The 19,571-nt window shown below is 38.0% G+C and overlaps 1 protein-coding gene across 1 annotated transcript in view; it reads right to left on the bottom strand.

The window, feature by feature from the left end:
* dnah3 (dynein axonemal heavy chain 3) overlaps nt 1–19,264 on the bottom strand; it is a 48,930-nt gene extending 29,666 nt beyond the window's left edge. Inside the window, exons 1-27 of the mRNA XM_067435236.1 lie at nt 19,141–19,264; nt 17,396–17,491; nt 17,103–17,298; nt 15,890–15,947; nt 15,665–15,764; nt 14,727–14,919; nt 13,542–13,737; nt 13,338–13,463; nt 9,930–10,125; nt 8,498–8,677; nt 7,263–7,396; nt 7,062–7,158; nt 6,810–6,988; nt 6,129–6,313; nt 5,814–5,937; nt 5,574–5,727; nt 4,842–4,986; nt 4,518–4,729; nt 3,795–3,886; nt 3,562–3,676; nt 3,018–3,134; nt 2,557–2,736; nt 2,043–2,179; nt 1,648–1,849; nt 1,393–1,485; nt 1,206–1,316; nt 647–761 (exon numbers count right to left, since the gene is read on the bottom strand). Coding sequence (XP_067291337.1) covers nt 647–761; nt 1,206–1,316; nt 1,393–1,485; nt 1,648–1,849; nt 2,043–2,179; nt 2,557–2,736; nt 3,018–3,134; nt 3,562–3,676; nt 3,795–3,886; nt 4,518–4,729; nt 4,842–4,986; nt 5,574–5,727; nt 5,814–5,937; nt 6,129–6,313; nt 6,810–6,988; nt 7,062–7,158; nt 7,263–7,396; nt 8,498–8,677; nt 9,930–10,125; nt 13,338–13,463; nt 13,542–13,737; nt 14,727–14,919; nt 15,665–15,764; nt 15,890–15,947; nt 17,103–17,298; nt 17,396–17,491 — 3,733 coding nt within the window. The 5' untranslated portion in view covers nt 19,141–19,264. The remainder of the gene's footprint in view (nt 1–646; nt 762–1,205; nt 1,317–1,392; nt 1,486–1,647; nt 1,850–2,042; nt 2,180–2,556; nt 2,737–3,017; nt 3,135–3,561; nt 3,677–3,794; nt 3,887–4,517; nt 4,730–4,841; nt 4,987–5,573; nt 5,728–5,813; nt 5,938–6,128; nt 6,314–6,809; nt 6,989–7,061; nt 7,159–7,262; nt 7,397–8,497; nt 8,678–9,929; nt 10,126–13,337; nt 13,464–13,541; nt 13,738–14,726; nt 14,920–15,664; nt 15,765–15,889; nt 15,948–17,102; nt 17,299–17,395; nt 17,492–19,140) is intronic.
* Nucleotides 19,265–19,571: the final 307 nt, after the last annotated feature.

The following is a 19,571-nucleotide window of genomic DNA, read 5'->3' as shown; positions in this document are numbered from 1 at the left end:
CTCAAAAAATTGGAATAATTAAAATAAATGTTTTTTTTATGCTCACCAATTTGCAGTAAAAAACAGTAATATTGTAAAATAGTATGATCACAACTGTTTACTGTTTAAATATATTTTAAATTGTAATTTATTCCTGTGATTAAAGCTGAATTTTCAGCATTATTACTCCAGTCTTCAGTGTCACATGATCCTTCAGAAATCATTTTAATATGATGATTTGCTGCTAAAGAAACATTACTTATTATTTATGTTGAAAACTGTTTTGCTGCTTTATATTTTTGTGGAAACAGTGATATACTACCATTCAAAAGTTGGAGCAAATATGATTAAAATAATAATAGTATTATTTTATTCAGCAAGGATGCTGTGGCAAGCAGGATGAGGCTGAGGGGTCGTGAGAATGGGGTGAGGCTGGTGGTGTGATAGATAATGAACCACACCGGTCTCATATCTCTCACGAAGGAGCTTCGGAAGCATAAAAGGAGGAGCGACACAGTGAAGGAGCGTCTTCTTCCCATAACAACATACATCGTTACAAACGCATTAAATTGACCAAAAGTGACAGGAAAGACATTTATGTTTCAAAATAATTATATTTCAAATAAGTGCTGTTACTTGAACTGGACATGATGAAAATGACACTTACCATGAACATCAATGACAATAAGAGCTCCAAGAGTCATCCTGGCCCCACCTGGCAACTTCCCTCTTACCAGCTCGACTATATCAGCGATCTGAGCATTACTCTTCTCAACATAAGCCTGAAACACATGCATAACAGAAAGCTCCACTGATTAAGCTCCACTTAATCAAGTCTGCTTTGAATGTATGTTTGTGTGTGTGTGTGTGTGTGTGTGTGTGTGTGTGTGTGTGTGTGTGTGTGTGCTTATATTACATTAAGGGGACCAGCCAGCGGTCCCCACAATGTAAATGGAAGCATAAACATACTAAATTATGTTTTTTGGATAAAGTAAAAATGTAGAATGTTTCCTGTGATGGGTAGGTTTAGGGGCAGGGGCAGTGTAGGGGGAGAGAATGTACAGTTTGTATAGTGTAAAATCCATTAAGAAATTACATGCATAACAGAAATTCTAAACAGCTTAATCAAGTCTGTTTTGAATGTGTGTGTGTGTGTGTGTGTGTGTGTGTGTGTGTGTGTGTGTGTGTGTGTGTGTGTGTGTGTGTGTGTGTGTGTGTGTGCTCACAGGAAGTGTGTTGTTCAGTATAGCATCAGATACTTCGCTGGTCCAGAAAATACAGGATGCACATATCACAACCTGACCAGGCCATTGCAGCACCCACTTCTTCCTGGGCATCTGAAACAGGCAAAATGAAACACACATGATGCACTGATCATATTCTACATGTTTATATGTCTTTGTGTGTTTATACCTCAGAGTACTGCTCCATTCCTTGCTTTATGACATCTCTGATGCTCATCAGCATTGTGTTTTCAACCTGCAGAAGCCACTTCTCGACCATTCCCTAAAAATAGACATATATTACACACTTGTACAAGCAAGGGAATATCATGAAACTTTCCATGAAAATTTACTCCAAAGAAAGAAATCCATTTTATTTTGCATAAAGAAAAAATTTTTTTGGTCTCTTGAGATTCACCACTTTTATTTCTCTCTCTGCATGTACCTTGGCTTTAGCTGGGTAGATGGTCTCTATAAAGGGGACGATCTCTTTCTCTGAGCTGATCATTCCCGTGATCTCCAGGTCAGACGTGAATTCTAGTTTAGCGATGCCCTCAAAACACTTCTTAAGATGAGGCTGAACTCGCAGCGGATCCTTTGTCTCAGACAAGATCTCCAACATCTCATCATTAGATAGAAAGAAAAACCTATACAGTGAGAAATAAAAGAGTAAGAGAAAGGTGACTTATAGTGACACACTGAACATTAAACTGATATTCTTGAAAAAATAGATGGACATTAGAACAACAGCAGGGTGAGTAAAAGCTGGTTTTATTTTCATTTCAGGGTGCACTATCCCTTTAACATCTTTAAGAGGTAGATCCGCAAGTTTAAGCTTACCGAGGGAAGAAGAGTCTCTTTGTTTCCAGGTATGAGTTCAGACCCTGCTGGATTTCCTCCAGGAAGGTGTTGGACTCCTGAAGGCGACCCAGCATGTTGGGCTGCTCTGTGGCCACCAGTGCACGCGTGTCCTTTAACTGTTAAAAAAAAAAAACATACACACAGATGGCATGCTCAATTATGCAGACCACCGGTTAAAAGTTTGGAATAATTATGATTTCAATATATTTAAAAATGTAAAGTACACCTGTGATCAAAGCTCCATTTTCAGTGTCACATGATCCTTCAGAAATCATTGTAAAATGATGATTTGCTGCTTGATTATTATTTTATCAACCCTTGAGAGGTTTTGAAAGGACATCATTTACAGTGTATTAAAACTATGGATTTGAATATGCACATGTTTGTGTACTCTTTAATTGCTATTATTAAACCTGATAATCAGATATACTGTAGGTGCTGGTCCTTAGCTGTATATATGTACTGTAAAGTTATTTTTAAAAATCTCACACACCGCTTCAGCGACAATGTTTTTCCAGTAACCGTCTACGATGGCAAACTTGCGTCCGTTCTCTGGCATCTGGGCGATGATGTCCTCTGAGCTGAAGATGGGCTCAAGATACATCCACATGCTTTGACACTGCAACATCGCATCCAATATATCCTGCATGCACTGCAACTTCTCCTCCCAGGTCTAATGAGAGAGACAGAACTATTTTATTTAAAGGATTTAAAGGATCATATTGTTATTATTTTACAGGGTCATATTATTTACAAAATGTAAATCATATTATTAACAGAGGCATACTGTAGCATGCACATCTCAAAACTGTCGGCACTGTCGTTTCTCATTCCACAAAAAGCTTTAATCATGAGACAGGTTATTTACATGCAGGTACAGTAAATGGTAACAGGAACTGGTTTTGTGGCAAGAAATGCTTATGCAAATTCTATGCAGGTGACCAAGTTGTGAACCTTTGCTTCAGCCTCGATGGGTTTGATGAATGGAGACCCTCTCATAGTCTGCGTCTTGATGATGTGATCATCCAACAGCATCTGAATATCATCTACCGCCGATAAAACACTTGTACCCTTCACAGACAAATACACAGAAAGACAGAGAATAAAGATATTAAAATAAACAGTAGTTTAATATAAAAGCTAAATATTTTTTCACCAAAATTGAAATTAAAGTTTTAATTTAGACGACACCACAAAATAAAGTGCATTTTAAATAAACATTTTTTTAATCAAATGTATTCAGTAATCAACACTGAAATAAAAACAGTTGAATGCAATCTTTTAATGATATAACCAAGTTTTACTCCAATTCATCATTTAAATGGAGGTTGTAATAAAACAATTGTTTTATGGCAGATTTATTCAGACATACATTAAATAATAATTTAATTATTAAGTAATAGTTCATTTTAATAGTTAATAAATATAGAGCATTTATTTAACAAAATGCCACTTTCATTTTTGCACATTAAAGTGTATAATATGAAGTGTGTTTTACCGTGTCCTTATACGGTGAAAACCCAAAGCGGAGCTCGGCCCACTCCCGTTTCATTTTCTCCAGGGACTTTTCCAGAGAGTATTCCTTACTGGCAGAAGCGCCGATTTCCTCCAGCCTGCAGACAGACAGAGAGAGGCACGATGATAAAGGAGTGATTCTGACAAATTCAGATTGTATTAAGCAACATGGCTTCACACTAAAGATAATATTCAAATGTCAAAGGTCAGCCTTACTGGTCCGAATATTTGGACAATCCGAGCTCCACCATCTTGATGAGTGGGGTGTCCTCGTCTGGTTTAACATTAAATCCCACTATACTACTAATCTGATATCAACCCCCCAAAAAAGACAAATAAACAGTGAGGAAATGTTAATATGTTGAAACATATTTTAAACAGTAGTTTGGCAATGAATCTACTAAGGCTATTTATTGCCATAAAGCTGAATTTTTCTAAATACTGCACTTTTAAAAAACAAGATATAAATTAAAGGGATAGTTCACCCAAAAATTGAAGTTCTGTCATTATTTACTCTCCATCAAGTTGCTCCAAACCTTTAAAAATCTATTTGTTCTGCTGAACACAAAGGAAGATGGATGAATGTTTGTATATAAGCAGGTTTTGGGCCCCATTGACTAACATAGTAGGGGGAAAAAATACTATGGTGGTCAATGGGGGCCAAGATCTGCTTGGACACAAACATTTATCCAAATATCTTCCTTTGTGTTCAGCAGAAGAAAGAAATTCATACAGGTTTGGAACAACTAAATGATGTGTAAATGATGACAGAAATTTTATTTTTGAGTGAACTATCAAGTCAGTGAATCACTTTGAACCAGTTCAAATGCAGGAACTGTTCAAAGGAATCAAAAGATTCCTTGTCAAATATGACTCTCTTTGAACATCTGCGAGTGAGTTTCACTAATAAATAAAGCGTTATGTATATTGCTGTCATACCATCTCCCAGTGTCTGTCCTTCAGACCGGGATTGCAGATAGTTGTCAGAATAGGGAGGTGTTGTTTGAATTTGTCAATCTTTTTCTTGAAGTTCTCCGTGACACGTCCGGGAGCCGTCCGCTCTGAGAACGTCTTTGCAAGTTTATACATGGTGCGCCACATGTTTCCTAACTCCTCTGAAACCGTTTCTGCGTTCATGTCTCGGAATGGACCTCGAAAGCAAATACACAAGACACATGAAACACACATCTTTCCTTATTATACAAATGTTTGTCCAATCAGATGCAATAATTCCAACAGGAGATATGACAGCATGTGTTTTACCATTCATCCACACATCAGATTTGGTCTGAAAATCAAGCCCTGTGATCCACAGCTGGTTGTACGGCTGTTTCTTGGCTATTATTGTTTGTAAGACGGGAAACTGACTCTGCTCTTTGTCCAGCAAACTCTCTTCTTTATTAATGCTCTGAAATAAACACACATTTTTAAATTTATTAAAAAAAAATACTTTTTGCATAAAACATAATCAGCCTTTCTCTTGACTTATCTTCCATTTACATTTTTTATTTGTGAACCCTGAACCACAAAACCAGTCATACGGGTCAATTGTCTGAAAGCTGAATAAATAAGCTTTCCATTGATGTATGGTTTGATAGGATACCACATATTTGGTCGAGATACAACTATTTGAAAATCTGCAATCTGAGAGTTGAAAAAAAATCTAAATATTGTGAAAATGGCCTTTAAAGTTGTCCGAATGAAATCCTTAGCAATGCATTTTACTACTACTAATACATTTTTGATATATTCATGGGAGGAAATTTACAAAATATCTTCATGAAACATGATCTTTACTTAATATTCAAATGGTTTTTGGCACAAAAGGAAAATCAATAATTTTGATCAATACAATATATTGCCACAAATATACCCATGCAACTAATGACTGGTTTTGTTGTCCAGGGTCACATATATGTTTTATCTTCCTTGCATTTGACCCAGTTAGGCAGCTCATTAGTTCATTATGTTTTGGAAAAGACATAAAATATAAACCTCTATCTCTTTAGCAGTGTTTTCCAGGCTGATGCTAATTGTATTGAGTTTCTCCACATTGTACTTAATCTCCTCCAAAGTCATCTTCTCTTTCATCTTAAAGACGTCCAACTCTTTGTCCAGACCTTTCAGCGTCTCCTCTAACTTCCCTATTCTGATGATGAAACGTATGATAGCCGTCAGGTGTGTTTAAGCTGTGTAGGATGTGTTTGATGTGTGGGCATGTCTGTGTTTAAGCACCTTTTCATCAGATTAATCTCAGCCTGATCTTTCTGATTGTTCAGTTTATCCTTACTGAATTCAATCGATGACAGAATCTGCTCAGGCCAGTGGATCAAAGTGCAGAACAACTTCATATCCTCCGCTGTGAAGAGAGAACGTCTTAAGGAGTTTTAAAGATAAAGTGTTCCCACAAGACCCAGACTGCCCCAAATGCAGAAGGCAAACACACAAAGATTGCGAGTAAAAAGCTGGCTGAAATATTAGTAAACCTGTAATAGTGGTGTTGCCATAGATAAAGTATTTGCATGCACACATTGCAAAAAGAGAGTTTACCAGGTAGGGTGGCGTTGTCGAGCAGGAAGTCAAGTCTCTTGACAGCTTCCTCAATCTCATGGCGGAGTTTGTGTACGGTGACTTCACTTGTGTGTTTCAGGTACTGGTTTAACTCCACCAGCTCCTCTGTGTTACTCAGCTTGCTTGTGATTCTGTCCGTAATCTCATCGTATCGCCGGCAGATACTATTATAGAATAATAAATGCTATATACTATACACGGTATATGCTATAATATAATACCTCATATCAGCTGCGGAAAAAAAAATTCAAGGCAACAGGAAGTTTAATAAGAAAAACAATGCATTTTTTTTTTTTTTTTTTTTAAATGAAGGCCAAGTCACTACAGTTAAAATCATTGTTTTTTCAGACACTGGTAAATTTTGAGATATTTTTCCATAACTTGTCTTTATTCAGACTAGTGGAAAGAAAACATCCAAAATACACATTTACATTTTCATTTTACTACACTTCATCTATTTGATTCTGCAGGTTTAAATTACAAAGCATATCTTTAAAAGCCATTAAAATTTGTTTTTTCTCCGTCAGAATTTTTTTTGTACACCAAACAAATCCAAAATGTCCTCTGTAAAAACCTTGATCTTTAATATGTCAACAAGCGGAAAGAAGAATTTTGAAGCTGGCTTTATTGTGAAGAACATTTCAGACCGTTTTCACCCACCTCTTGTTGAGTTCTCGGTTCTCATCTATCACAAACGTGGTAAGAAGATCTATGAGATGCTCCGCCTTGTTACACAGATCCTGGTTCAGGTTCACCACATCCAGACAGAACAGGGACAGCGGGACTGTCACATGCAGTGATGTGATCTCCTTCCTCACGTTCTGCACACCTGTGATTTTCTAAAGGTCACAAAGTAGAAACTTACCCTTGTGTTGTCTATAAGGCTGCAAATGCACACACTAAAACCGCTACCTTAGTAAAGCCCTGCAATGAGTGTTTGGTTTTAAGAAAGTCCAGTATGTCTTGACGGTCCAGTGAATCAGTGTACTTCTTATACACATCCAGGTACCTACAAAACACACCACAGATTCACCCACAGACAAACTACAGTGTGATACTATCTTAATTTGAAGCTTTTCTACTGGAAAACATGCTCTCTGAGAGATAGCAGACCTCTGGGGTCCAACAGTGTTCCTCTGAAAGATCTCTCTTGCTCTGTTTATGATGTCTGTCACCAGCATTTCATTGGCTTTCACTGGGTGCAGCATTAAAGTTTCTCCAACCTCTGGGAAAAGATTACACTCTACCTGTAAGAAAAGAGCAGTCATTTGGATTTCTGGTTTAAAAAATTTAATTATGTAATATTTTTTCATTCTTATACTGTGCCTACACTCAGAAACTTGTGGTCTAAAAAAGAAAGAAAGGCCTACAGCATTGAATTATCCCAACAATACCAGGGTGAGTAAATGATAAATGACTCTAGTTGGTGTCATTCTTCTGCTAGATGTTCTTAACACTTGAATCTCAGGTGTGCCATTTTCATTGTTTATGTAAAACTATAACAAAGTAGGGGTGTAACGATTCGTTTTAACAACGATTTGATTCGGCTGAAATAAAATAGTCACACTGATTTAAATTTTTGGCTAAAAAGTTGCTGAATCGATTTCAAGTCACTGAATCGTTTCGGATCATATCGTTCTAAATGAACCAATATCGTTGTGGCAAGGGGGGCGTGGTTCAGCGAGGTCTGCAGCGGGAGAGAGAGCCGCGGGACGAGCGGTAAGTGAGTGGGTTGGACGCAGATCAATAACACCTGTCTCTTGTTCCAGTAATGAGCTCGGAGAGGGTATAAAACCTCGGCGGAACCAGAGACCAGAGAGAGAGAGAGAGACGGACGGTTGATGCTGAAACACAGACTGAGAAACCGGAAGCCGGAAGTGCCGACCCGGAAGTGATCGCGAGTGTTTGGAGTTGGAAAGAATCTCCACACCATAAGTGTGCTTTTGATATATTGAGTTGATAAATAAAAGAGCATCAACCGTCCAGCCGACCCCCGTGTCCTCTTCCTTCCTCACATTAAGAACTTTGTTACAATCGTCCTTAAATCGTATCGACAACCTCAAATCATGATACAAATCGAATCGTTAAACAAATCGTTACACCCCTATAACAAAGTGATTGTGTGTTTGTGTGCATATTCTCGGACCAAAAATAAATAATGGGAGCCACTCAATCTGAATTTTGCAGATATAATATTATGAATAACGCAAATAAAAGTCATACTAATCTACTAAAGAAAACTTTCTAATCTTTAAATATAGATGTTATTCACTATAGTATAACAACTATGACAATAGAAATCATCTGGGAGTCCTCTGTTTGGTAAATAAAAGCATACGTGTGTTTACCCGTGGTATGTTGTGGCCGCTGTCAATGATCTGTGTGAATGCTTGTCGTATGTAGTCCCAGCAGGTCTGCAGTGAAGGGCTGAATTCAATTCTGGGCTCCTCTAGTCTTAACTTCACCAGTAACACTGGGCGCTGTGTGTACTGCAGCTCATTGAAACACTCCCCAAAATCATTACCATCCTGCCAGAAAAACACATACATACATTACACACACACACACACACACGCACAGTATTGACTGCAAAATCAGTTTGGAAGAACCATGTTCAAATCAGTTATAAAACGTCTAATTTACACTATTTCTCACATCAGTTGAATTCTATACTACCGTTCTAAAGTTTTGGTTTTGGGTTCAAAAGTTTTGATACTATTATTTATTGGTACTTTTATTCAGCAAGGATGCATTAAATTGATCAAAAACGACAGTAAAAGCAGAACCTGTATAATGTAATTTCAAGATTAATATTACAAATAAATGCTGTTTAAAATGGGCAAGCGTAAGGATTTGAGCGAGTTTGACAAGGGCCAAATTGTGATGGCTAGACGACTGGGTCAGAGCATCTCCAAAACTGCAGCTCTTGTGGGCTGTTCCCGAACTGCAGTGGTCAGTATCTATCAAAAGTGCTCCAAGGAAGGAACAGTGGAGAACCGGCCACAGGGTCATGGGCGGCCAAGGCTCATTGATGCACGTGGGGAGCGAAGGCTGGCCCGTGTGGTCCGATCAAACAGACGAGCTACTGGAGCTCAAATTGCTCAAGAAGTTATTGCTGGTTCTGATAGAAAGGTGTCAGAATACACAGAGCATCACAGTTTTGCCGTATGGGGCAGTATAGCCGCTGACCCCTGTCCACTGCTGAAAATGCCAACAGTGGGGCACATGGGCATCAGAACTGAAACACGGAGCAATGGAAGAAGGTTAAAACATCAGTGGCTGCATTTACATGGGCCATAATAATCCGACTATAATCAGACTAATTACACAATTGGAATAAAAAATTCACATCCCATCCATCGGAATGAATTTAATTAGCAAATTCATCATGTAAACACTAGATCAAATTGAAAACCGAAACTGAAAAGTTTTGCGCATGTGCAATGACTTAGAAATGGTGGGTGTGATGAAACGACACATGCAGTAGTAACCCAAGCAGTAGTTGTTGTTGCATACTGTCATAACTGACTGTTGTGGCAACCTAAAATTCTCATTACACTCATCTTTTGTCCCACCAGTCCTCGCTTCAGACTCTCATGTGCAGACACCATGCTTTGGGTGTAGTAAGGACTGTATTTACTACTTAATAAATATAAGAAGCATGCCATTATTTAACGGCCATGTAAACACTATGTTCGAATTGATCAATCGGAATGATTTTGTTACGATTGAAACAAAAGGTGTCCATGTGATGGTAGCTAGTGTCAGTGTTTTTAGTACCTGATGTAGCTGGAAAAACTGCAGCAGATCCTGCAGTGATGCGACCACCAGACTGCGCAGCTGCAGTGACATCAGTGCAGCCACACAGTTGAAGAGTTTGTGTGCCTTTACCGGGGCGATGCTTGCTTTCTTCGGCACCAGTGGCAACCACAAGTCTTTATAGGTGGCAAAAAGAGAAGCACAGCTGGGCAGCCAACTACAAAACACACACACATACAAAAGATGATAAAACGTGATATGTTGAATAAATATATATATTCCTATCATTTACATATCATATATATATCTGTGCTTAAAAGTGCAAGATATTCTCAAATGACTTAATCTTCATTAGTCATCTTATTGTACTACACTTACTTATAGAATTCTGTAATAAAATGGCCTCTAAAAACTGTTGTTCGGAGGTAAAATAAGACGGATAGAAAAGCTATTATTACAGGACATCTCCGGTGAAAAATGAACCTAGGGGTAATTAACAGATGGTTACCGAGTAGATCGTTCTCTGGGATACGTTTTCATGAAAATCGAATGTAAAGAGTTTTATCTCTAAAAACAGATTAGCTTATAACGCTTGTCTATGGGGCACAGAGTAAGAAAAGTTAAATTGCTAGTTAATACCACTAACAAGACTCAAAATAGCCTCACACTAACACAGTAGCATAATGAGGGTCCCTACATGAAAAACCGAAGCATTGAGAACTTTGTAACATGTACAAACAGTTTATTATATTTAAAATAAATAAATAAAAATATCCACGTAATTAGATTTCACAAACTTAATTCCTATCGACCAGCTCACTTAGCACAGTGTTCGTATGGACCCTCATTATGCGACCGTGTTAGTGTGAGGCTATTTTGAGTCTTGTTAGTGGTATTAACTAGCGATTTAATTTGACTTACTCTGTGCCCCATAGACAAGCGTTATAAGCTAATCTGTTTTTAGAGATAAAACTCTTTACATTCGATTTTCATGAAAACGCATCCCAGAGAACGATCTACTCGGTAACCATGTGTAAATTACCCCTAGGTTGATTTTTCACCGGAATTGTCCTTTAAGGCTCAGAAAGCTTGTAATAGTTTACTTTCTATTGACGGTCAGTCCATTCAGTGGATTCGTCAGACTGAAATTCCCACTTCCTGCACTATATCTTCTAAACCCTTAACCCTGACTGTTGCTGTAGCATCACTGACGCCCTGCGTGTTAAAGCAGCTCCAGATTGCTCTTTATTTTCCCATTGTTCAAACCCTCATTCAAAAGTTTAAAAGCTTGTATTGTGTGTGAGTCTCTGGGTGGTTTGAGGAGACCATGGATACAGAGTTGAGAACAAAGGTAGCCAAGACGAAGAGAACTATTTAAACAACAACACACTCGTCTACGCACTACGCTGACCTTATTCAAATGTACATTTACCACAGTCCAGTAAATGTTCAGTATATCCCATGAGATCATCAGGACATTGCTATGGCTAATTGACTGAAAACAGACAAACATCAACTGTTCAGTCTATAGTTCAAATCTCTTATCTGTAAACTCTAAGTAACAAAGCGCAGTGCTGTGTTTCTGAATGAAATAGCGTGTTTGAATGACTGTCTCAAAAGACTTGCTCGAGTTCAGTCAGGTCCACTTAAGTCAAAAACACAATAGACAAAACTTTTTATTGGCATATTTTGGAAAATTTGGCGATATGGCTCTGTTCTTAATTCCTCATCCTTATCATGAGCTCCATGAAAAGCCAAGACAGGGAACAGCAGCAGCTTCTGGGGACAACCTCGCTTTTTTTTTTACTGTGAGGGCATCTGAAAATTCCCCATTTAGAACCGAGCATGCATCAATGACAACAGAATGACTAGGGATGGGTATCGTTAAGGTTTTAACCGTATTACTACTCTTACCGATACTGCTTATCGGTCCGGTACTTTAATGGTATTCTTATTGGTACTTTTTGAGGTTTTATATATATATATATATATATATATATATATATATATATATATATACAATTAACAAAGATACACATTATATAGGCCTACACAGTGCTTTCATTTCAGGAAGAATTCTAGTAATAAAATGTAAAATAACACTGCATAGTTCCAAAGCCGAAGTATTCATTCAAGAGCTGTGAGTGATTTGCGCTTTGCATTTTGTTGTTTAATTCGCAGTAATTCGTCAGCATGTTTATTTACACTGCTGCCTCTTTAAGACAGATGTGCAGATCTAGGCGACTGATAATAGGCAGATGCACTACATTTTCTCCCAACTATATCAATAACAACTACCGTACGTCCATTTTAGACACAAATTGTGTTTAGGAGACTCTCCAAGCCGGTCATTTTGACATAGATGTTTGTGTACATTTGATCGTTTAGACGCTAGTGTGAAACTGAAAGTGTAATTTGCTCGTCTCGTTGCGGGCTGTTTCGGAGCGCACGCCGACTTGGGAACAATCTCTTGCGTACATTTTTGTGCTTTTAATCGCTCTTTTTATTATTAAACGCATCCCACAATTTACCAACAGTAGCTAGACTGTATTTTACAACAATCACTGATCGTGCTGATTCTGTCATTGCGTTTGAGTTATAGGGAGAAATGACAGCGTAGGGAATTAAGTTGCGCTAGACATAAATATTATTAACTATAATCTTTGGAAGCCAAAATCTAAAATAAAATCACACTATCATAGATCTAGTGTAAAGTGTAATCAGGCTATGTTTGAATGTTTAGTTCTGTCCTCCGTCATCAAGGGCTGTCATTTTGCACGCTCTCTCTCACTCACACACACACGTCACGTGTATTTTTAAAAGTACCGACAGCAGAACAGATAACGTCCGAGCTTATCGATATGACGGTCTTTCAAAATTCTCCCCCGGGGCCGGTTTAATACCGGGTTTCGGTACCCATCCCTAAGAATGACATTGATTAAGTTAAACACAGTTTAACGAGGAGCTGGGGAGGAGGTGGGTTGCGAAGCAGCGTGCAATGGAAGCAGCAAGCAGGCAGATTGAACTGAAACTGTGCTTAGTAAGACGCCCTGTTTGAGAGTTGCCAATTGAGTGCAGTGCTAACACTGCTAGACCAATCAGATTCAAGGAGCGGAACTAACTATTGTATAAAGTTCTATAATTACAGTTTCCTGGAAGTTCAGCTCTTCCTTTGAGAGCTTAGAGATGTAATTATAGAGCTGGATTCAGGTGACTACAGGGACAGGTTTACAGAGAACATGAGAATGAAACCTACAGACAGCAAATATATCATGTGTCTTGGTACGACTTCTCAATCTGTACTGCTTCCGTCACTGCCCATGGCATGAAGCTACTTAAACCAGACCTCACAAAAAAACACAGACACAGCCTGGTGATGTTTCTTCACTTGTTTAGAACAGATATTTACATACACAGAGAGGATCTTACGTGGAAAGCAGCACATTGTGTGTGTTCTGACACTGTCGCTGCACCAGTTTCTCAAACTCCGATGGCAAGAGTGGAAGATCGGCTGAGAGCAGTTCATCCAAACGCACAAACCGCAGAGACGAGAAACTACAAATTAAACATAGAAGTAGTCATAAATATGATCATAATGATTAGGACCATGATTTAGTGATCAGAGATGCTGACCTGCTCATCCAGAGATCCTGTAAGTGGAGCATTATAGGGTTCACAGTGTAGAGGTTCTCCGCCTGCCAGATGTAAGCTTTCAGGTAGCTTTCAGACCAAGGAACTGGTGCACGAATTATACGGGACGGGAACGGCTGGGGAACAGCAGAAATTGATAGACGCTCCCGCTCTGCTGGATCTAGCAGGATATAATCGACTGCAAAAAAAGAGATTATGAATTAATGACTTATTCAAATCAGACAACTTATTACAAGCCCCATACAAATGAGGAAATGACTCATGCTAAAAAGACAATTAGATGCTAGAAAAAAAATTAAATCAATGTCAGTAGTTTATATTTATAGTATGAGGAAATGCATATCTAGTCTTATTGCCCGGTGTAACAAATAAGTAAGAAATAATTGATGACAGGCCGTTTAAATGTTAAAAAGATAATTCACACCCGAGATGGTAATTACACCGTGAATTATTTTTCAATCATTTCAATAATTCCCAGTATAACACAGCTTATACTACTGTTACCAAACCTCAAAACACTGTCCAGTATCCAGATGATGTATTTCAAGACATTTGTCAGGTTTTTGAACTTTAAACGCACATGTGTAGGACTAATTGACTAACACAGCCACAGGTAGAAGACTATTGCAGTTATTAATGCAGTTATTAGAGAGAGATTAAGCGTATGTGAATAACCTGAGTCTGTCTCTCAATGTTCGTCACCATTTTAAGTTTATCTGCTCTAAGAACAGTGCCGCTAAAACCTAGCGTGGGTTTGAGTGGCTGAGAGAGAGCGGGAGAAAGAGAGTATGTGGTGTCCGTACATAATAAAACGTAATTTTGACGCAAAAAACATGGAAATAATTTGTAGTTTTTATCCTATTGTTTACTATATGTATTTGCTTGGAGAGAGTTGCTGTGGATTTTTGTTATTTTGCTGTTGTCGGCTATAAGGAAGAGGTAAGTGGTAAAGTGATATGGAGCAATTCATATATATATATATATATATATAAATTGTGCACGAATGTTCTAAGGTGTGTGATTTTTTTCATGAAATAAAATGCTTGTATATATATATATATATATATTTTTTTTTTTTTTTTTTTTTTTTTGTAGAGCTTGCTTACTGTAATTAATGTACCTGTAGAACTGTACATCATTTACTCTATATGGTGTCGTGTTTCATACCGATGCTCTTGCGTAGGCTGAATTCATAGTCTCTCTGGACCTCCTCCAAGAGATCCTCCCGCATCCTCTGCATCTTCCACTCATCACCTTGGAAACAGCTGGGTACCAGCTTCAGGATACCGGTGATCTGCTCTGGTGGGAGGGGGGCCAACATGTGGCCGTAAATACCCTCAGTGATATAGTACACATACCTCTGAGAGAGAAAACGAGAAAGAATATAAACTTATAGATGGATGCAAGAGAACCAATTCTTAATTACATTATAATGTAATTATAATCGATTGACACTACCAAACATTTCCTCAAATATATTACATTTCTTCAAAATGTGCTAAAAGGATTGGTAATGGAATTATTAAAGCTACACTATGTAAAGTTTTTGTTCAAAATTAACAAAATGTCATCTTCTAAACCGTATTTAGAAGCTTATGGTAAGATTATTATAATTATTTATATTTTAGAGCTGTCAGAAAAGATTTCATCAATGTCAGTGTTGCCAAACGATAACTTGCGTCTATTTAATACGGAAGGCCGTCTGGCAGGAGCTAGATATTTTACTCTATAAAGTTTTAAATATGGATATTTTTTCTTACACAAATGCACCGTTTCACTTAAGAAGGTTTTTTTTTAAACCGTGGAGCCATGTGGAGCACGTTTCTGATGGATGGATGGATGGATGGATGGATGCACTTTTTTGAGCTTCAAATTTGTGAGCCCTGTTCACTGCCCTTACAATGATTAGACACATCAGGATATTTATTAATATAACTCCAATTGTGCTCATCAGAAAGAAGAAAGTCATATATACACTTGGCTTAAGGGTGAATAAATCAATCTGATCATTTAAATTTTAAAGTGAACTAATTCTTTAAAGAACAGGAATCGTTCAGAGGAATAAAACCATTGATATTGCTTGGATGTATGTGGTTAATACTGACCTCTAAATCTCTTTCTGTAGGTTCCTTCTGGTCCCTTTGACTTTGTGTCTCCTCACGCCGAATTATTTCAAGTTGCTGGTTCGGTGTGAAAGGGCAACTTCTAAGAATGACGGGCATTTTGTTTTGTTAATGTTTAAAAAAGATGGTTCCTGCTGTAAATATTACAATAAACACACACATACTTGCACTAAAACTCTGCTTTAAAGTATGTGAGAGAACTTGTACCTCTGTGTTTGGGTTGTAGGTTGTCGCCTCCTCCTCACAACCGGAGCATCACCGCGGACTTAAACATGAAGTTAAGTGGGACTCACTTAATGTGTGTGTGTGTGTGTGTGTGTAATACAGGTCAAGAGTTTGGAATAATTATTTAATTTTTTTGAAAAAAGTTTATGTTTACCAAGGATTCATGTATTCGATCAAAACTACAGTAATATTATGAAAAATATTATTACAATTGAAAATAACTATTCTATTTTAATACTGTATATTTTAAAATGCAATTTATTCCTGTGATGTCAAAGCTGAATTTTCAGCATCATTACGCCAGTCTTCAGTGTCACATGATCCTTCAGAAATCATTCTAATATGAGGATTTGAAGCACATTTACTAGTGTTCCTCAAATATTAATAATGGCTCTTTCTATTATCAATGTTGAAAGCAATTATTGCTGCTTAATATTTTTGTGGAAACTTATTTTCCCAGGATTCTCTGATGAATAGAAAGTTCAATGAGCATCTATTTGTAATAAAAATCTTGAGGTTGTTATTGTTACAGTGAAATTATATATTTAAGTACTGAGTAATATTAATCAACTCTGTACATAGTACTTACTATTGGGTTAGGAGTAGGGTTTGGTTGAGGGCTAGTTGCATGTAATTATGCATACATTATTTACTGTTATTACTATGCTAAGTACATGTAACATATGTAACAAGGACACTGTACAATAGTGTTATCTAAAAATCTTTTGAAACATTATAATGTCTTTACTGTCAATTTATTTTTGATCAATCTTTTGATCAATTTAATCAGTCCTGGCTTAATAAAAGTAGTATTATTTTAAATACTTGCAGTATTTGCTTACTTGCCTTAAATACAGTGCATCATGTTTCTAAAAAAATATGAAGCAGCACAACAGTTTTCAGTATTGATAATAAAGTTTTTTTACAAATCATCATATTAGAATGATTTCTGAAGGATCATGTGATACTGAAGGCTGGAGTAACGATGCTGAAAATTCAGCTTTGATCGCAGGAATAAATTACATTTTAAAAACGGTATTTTAATTAAATAAATGCAGCTTTGGTGAGTAGAAGAGACTTATTTCAAAAACATTAAATAATAACAATTACTCCAAGCTTTTGACTGGTAGTCTATATCCATATTTAAACATAATTAAGTGTGTCCAAGTCTATGAAAAATGCTTGTTAAGGATACGTGCAGTTGTAGGACACTGAAGTGAGCGATGTCTGTGATGCAGATGTTGGATTTTCAGGTTTTGGCGTCTCAGGCTGTAGTTGTTCCCAATGGACTCGCAGGGGGTTCTGTGGTGCTGCAGCTCCTTATAGGGAACTGCAAGCGTCCGTGAGTGATTCTGCAGAATGGGTGGGTATTGATTGTTGAGGAGATAAATCTGTAAGAGAACAGAGAGCAAATCAGAAAACATCCAGAAAAAAATCTAATCAGAGATGAGATTGTCATGTAGACATCAAGACACTTTACACACACACCTGATACAGGTCAAAGGAATTCTGGGATGCGGGAAGGGGCTGCAGTCTAGTGAGCCTCCCAGTGCATCCAACATCACGACTTGAGTTGGCATTCATCTACGAGGAAAGCAAGTACAGTAAAATATTTTAAAGCACACACTGTGATAAAATACTGGCTTCATTCAGAGGCAAGAGGTCAATGTGGTCAATGTTTCACAGTATGCAGCATAAAACACAGTTCAACAGGGCTTTTCCCAAGGATTTTTTGGAGCACATTTATAAACTTTAGGGGCACAAATAACTATTTCTGCACAGTGGTGAACAGGCAACAGGATCATGGGCGGCCAAGGCTCATTGATACACGTGGGGAGCGAAGGCTGGCCTGTGTGGTCCGATCAAACAGACGAGCTACTGGAGCTATATATTGCTCAAGAAGTTAATGCTGGTTCTGATAGAAAGGTGTCAGAATACACAGTGCATCCCAGTTTGTTGTGTATGAGGCGGCATAGCCGCAAACCAGTCAGGGTGCCCATGCTGACCCCGCCGAGAGCACCAACAGTGGCACGTGACGTGAGCATCAGAACTGGACCATGGAGCAATGGAAGAAGGTGGCCTGGTCTGATGAATCACGTTTTCTTTTACATCGCATGGATGGCCAGGTGTGTGTGGGTGGCTTACCTGGGGAACACATGGCCCCAGGATGCACTTTGGGAAGTAGGCGAGCCGGCAAAGGCAGTGTGATGCTTTGGGCAATGTTCTGCTGGGACACCTTGGGTCCTCCATCCATGTGGATGTTACTTTGACACGTACCACCTACCTAAGCATTGCTGAGACCATGTTCAGCCTTTCATGGAAACGGTATTCTAGTGGCTGTGGCTCTTCCAGCAGGATAATGCTCCTGACACAAAGCAAAAATGGTTCAGGAATGGTTTGAGGAGCACAACGAGTTTGAGGCGTTGACTTGGCCTCCAAATTCCCCAGATCTCAATCCAATCGAATCCAAATCTGTGGGATGTGCTGAACAAACAAGTCTGATCCATGGAGACCCCACCTCACAATTTCCAGGATTTAAAGTTTCTGCTGCTAACATCTTGGTGTCAGATACCACAGCACACCTTCAGGGGTCTAGTGGAGTCCATGCCTCGATGGGTCAGGGCTGTTTTGGCAGCAAAAGTGGGACCAACAACATTATGTCATAGCGTTATGCCTGATTTGGTGTAGAAAACGCACTTTAACAGCTTTTGCCATACTAGTGTTATTTTAATATCACTGAGATACAATATAGTTTGTGTTACTATTTGGAATTCAATTTAATTTTAGTTAAGTTTACTTACTCTACTTGCATTAAAAGGTACATCAGGTTAATGATAAAATATTAATGCTAAATTAAAATTAAAATATTAAAAAAAAACCTTTATTTATTTATGTAAATGTATTTGTTTAAAGTAAAGAGATTATATATTACTCGTTATTGCAGAAAAGAGCAGGAAAATACAATGATCCTAGCACAGTTGGTCAGGTGTTTAACACAATGACATGATGTCTACTAGCGTTTGAGACACCGACCGTTTAAATGTCTCAACCGCAATTGTACAATACAAGTAACGTTACTTTAAACCCACACTTTTTACTTACCTGTAAGTCTGAATATTTAAATAGTAAAGTTTACTCCGTTACTTTAACGGGAGACGTCCAGGTTTCTTTGGCGTTCATCAATAATGTTTTTCTCCACACAAACGTCTTTTGAACTATTATAATGGTCTTACCTTCAGTCATTCCTCATATAGTCGCATCCATAGAAATACACAGACTGTTTATTTGACCAGCTCAAAGCGCCTCACAGCCGTTAAACGCACACGAGCCGCTTGCTAATGAACCGAGAGCTGTCACTGGTTGTCAATATAAGTGTTTGCTCACGCGCTGTACATGGTGACAGGCCCACTACAGTTTCACTATTATCATCAGTACACCCGTTTTAGTGAAGCTTTACTACTTTTTATTACTAGTATATTTTTAAATAAAATGATAAGTTACTGTACAGCCATCTGTCAATAGTTTTCAAATAATAATATTACAGTTATTCATTGCAGTTGTAATAACTCCCTGTGAACACAAAGTGTCGCTGTTTCACCGATCGTTCACCGAGGACCTCTTCACTGCGAAGAAAACATTGACATTTGACAATTGCAACTTGCAT

Source organism: Pseudorasbora parva, chromosome 24 (genome assembly GCF_024679245.1).
Source record: "Pseudorasbora parva isolate DD20220531a chromosome 24, ASM2467924v1, whole genome shotgun sequence".
In the NCBI taxonomy this organism is placed as follows: domain Eukaryota; kingdom Metazoa; phylum Chordata; class Actinopteri; order Cypriniformes; family Gobionidae; genus Pseudorasbora; species Pseudorasbora parva.
Note: the sequence above shows the minus strand (reverse complement) of the source record. Positions and strands in the feature narration are given on the sequence as shown.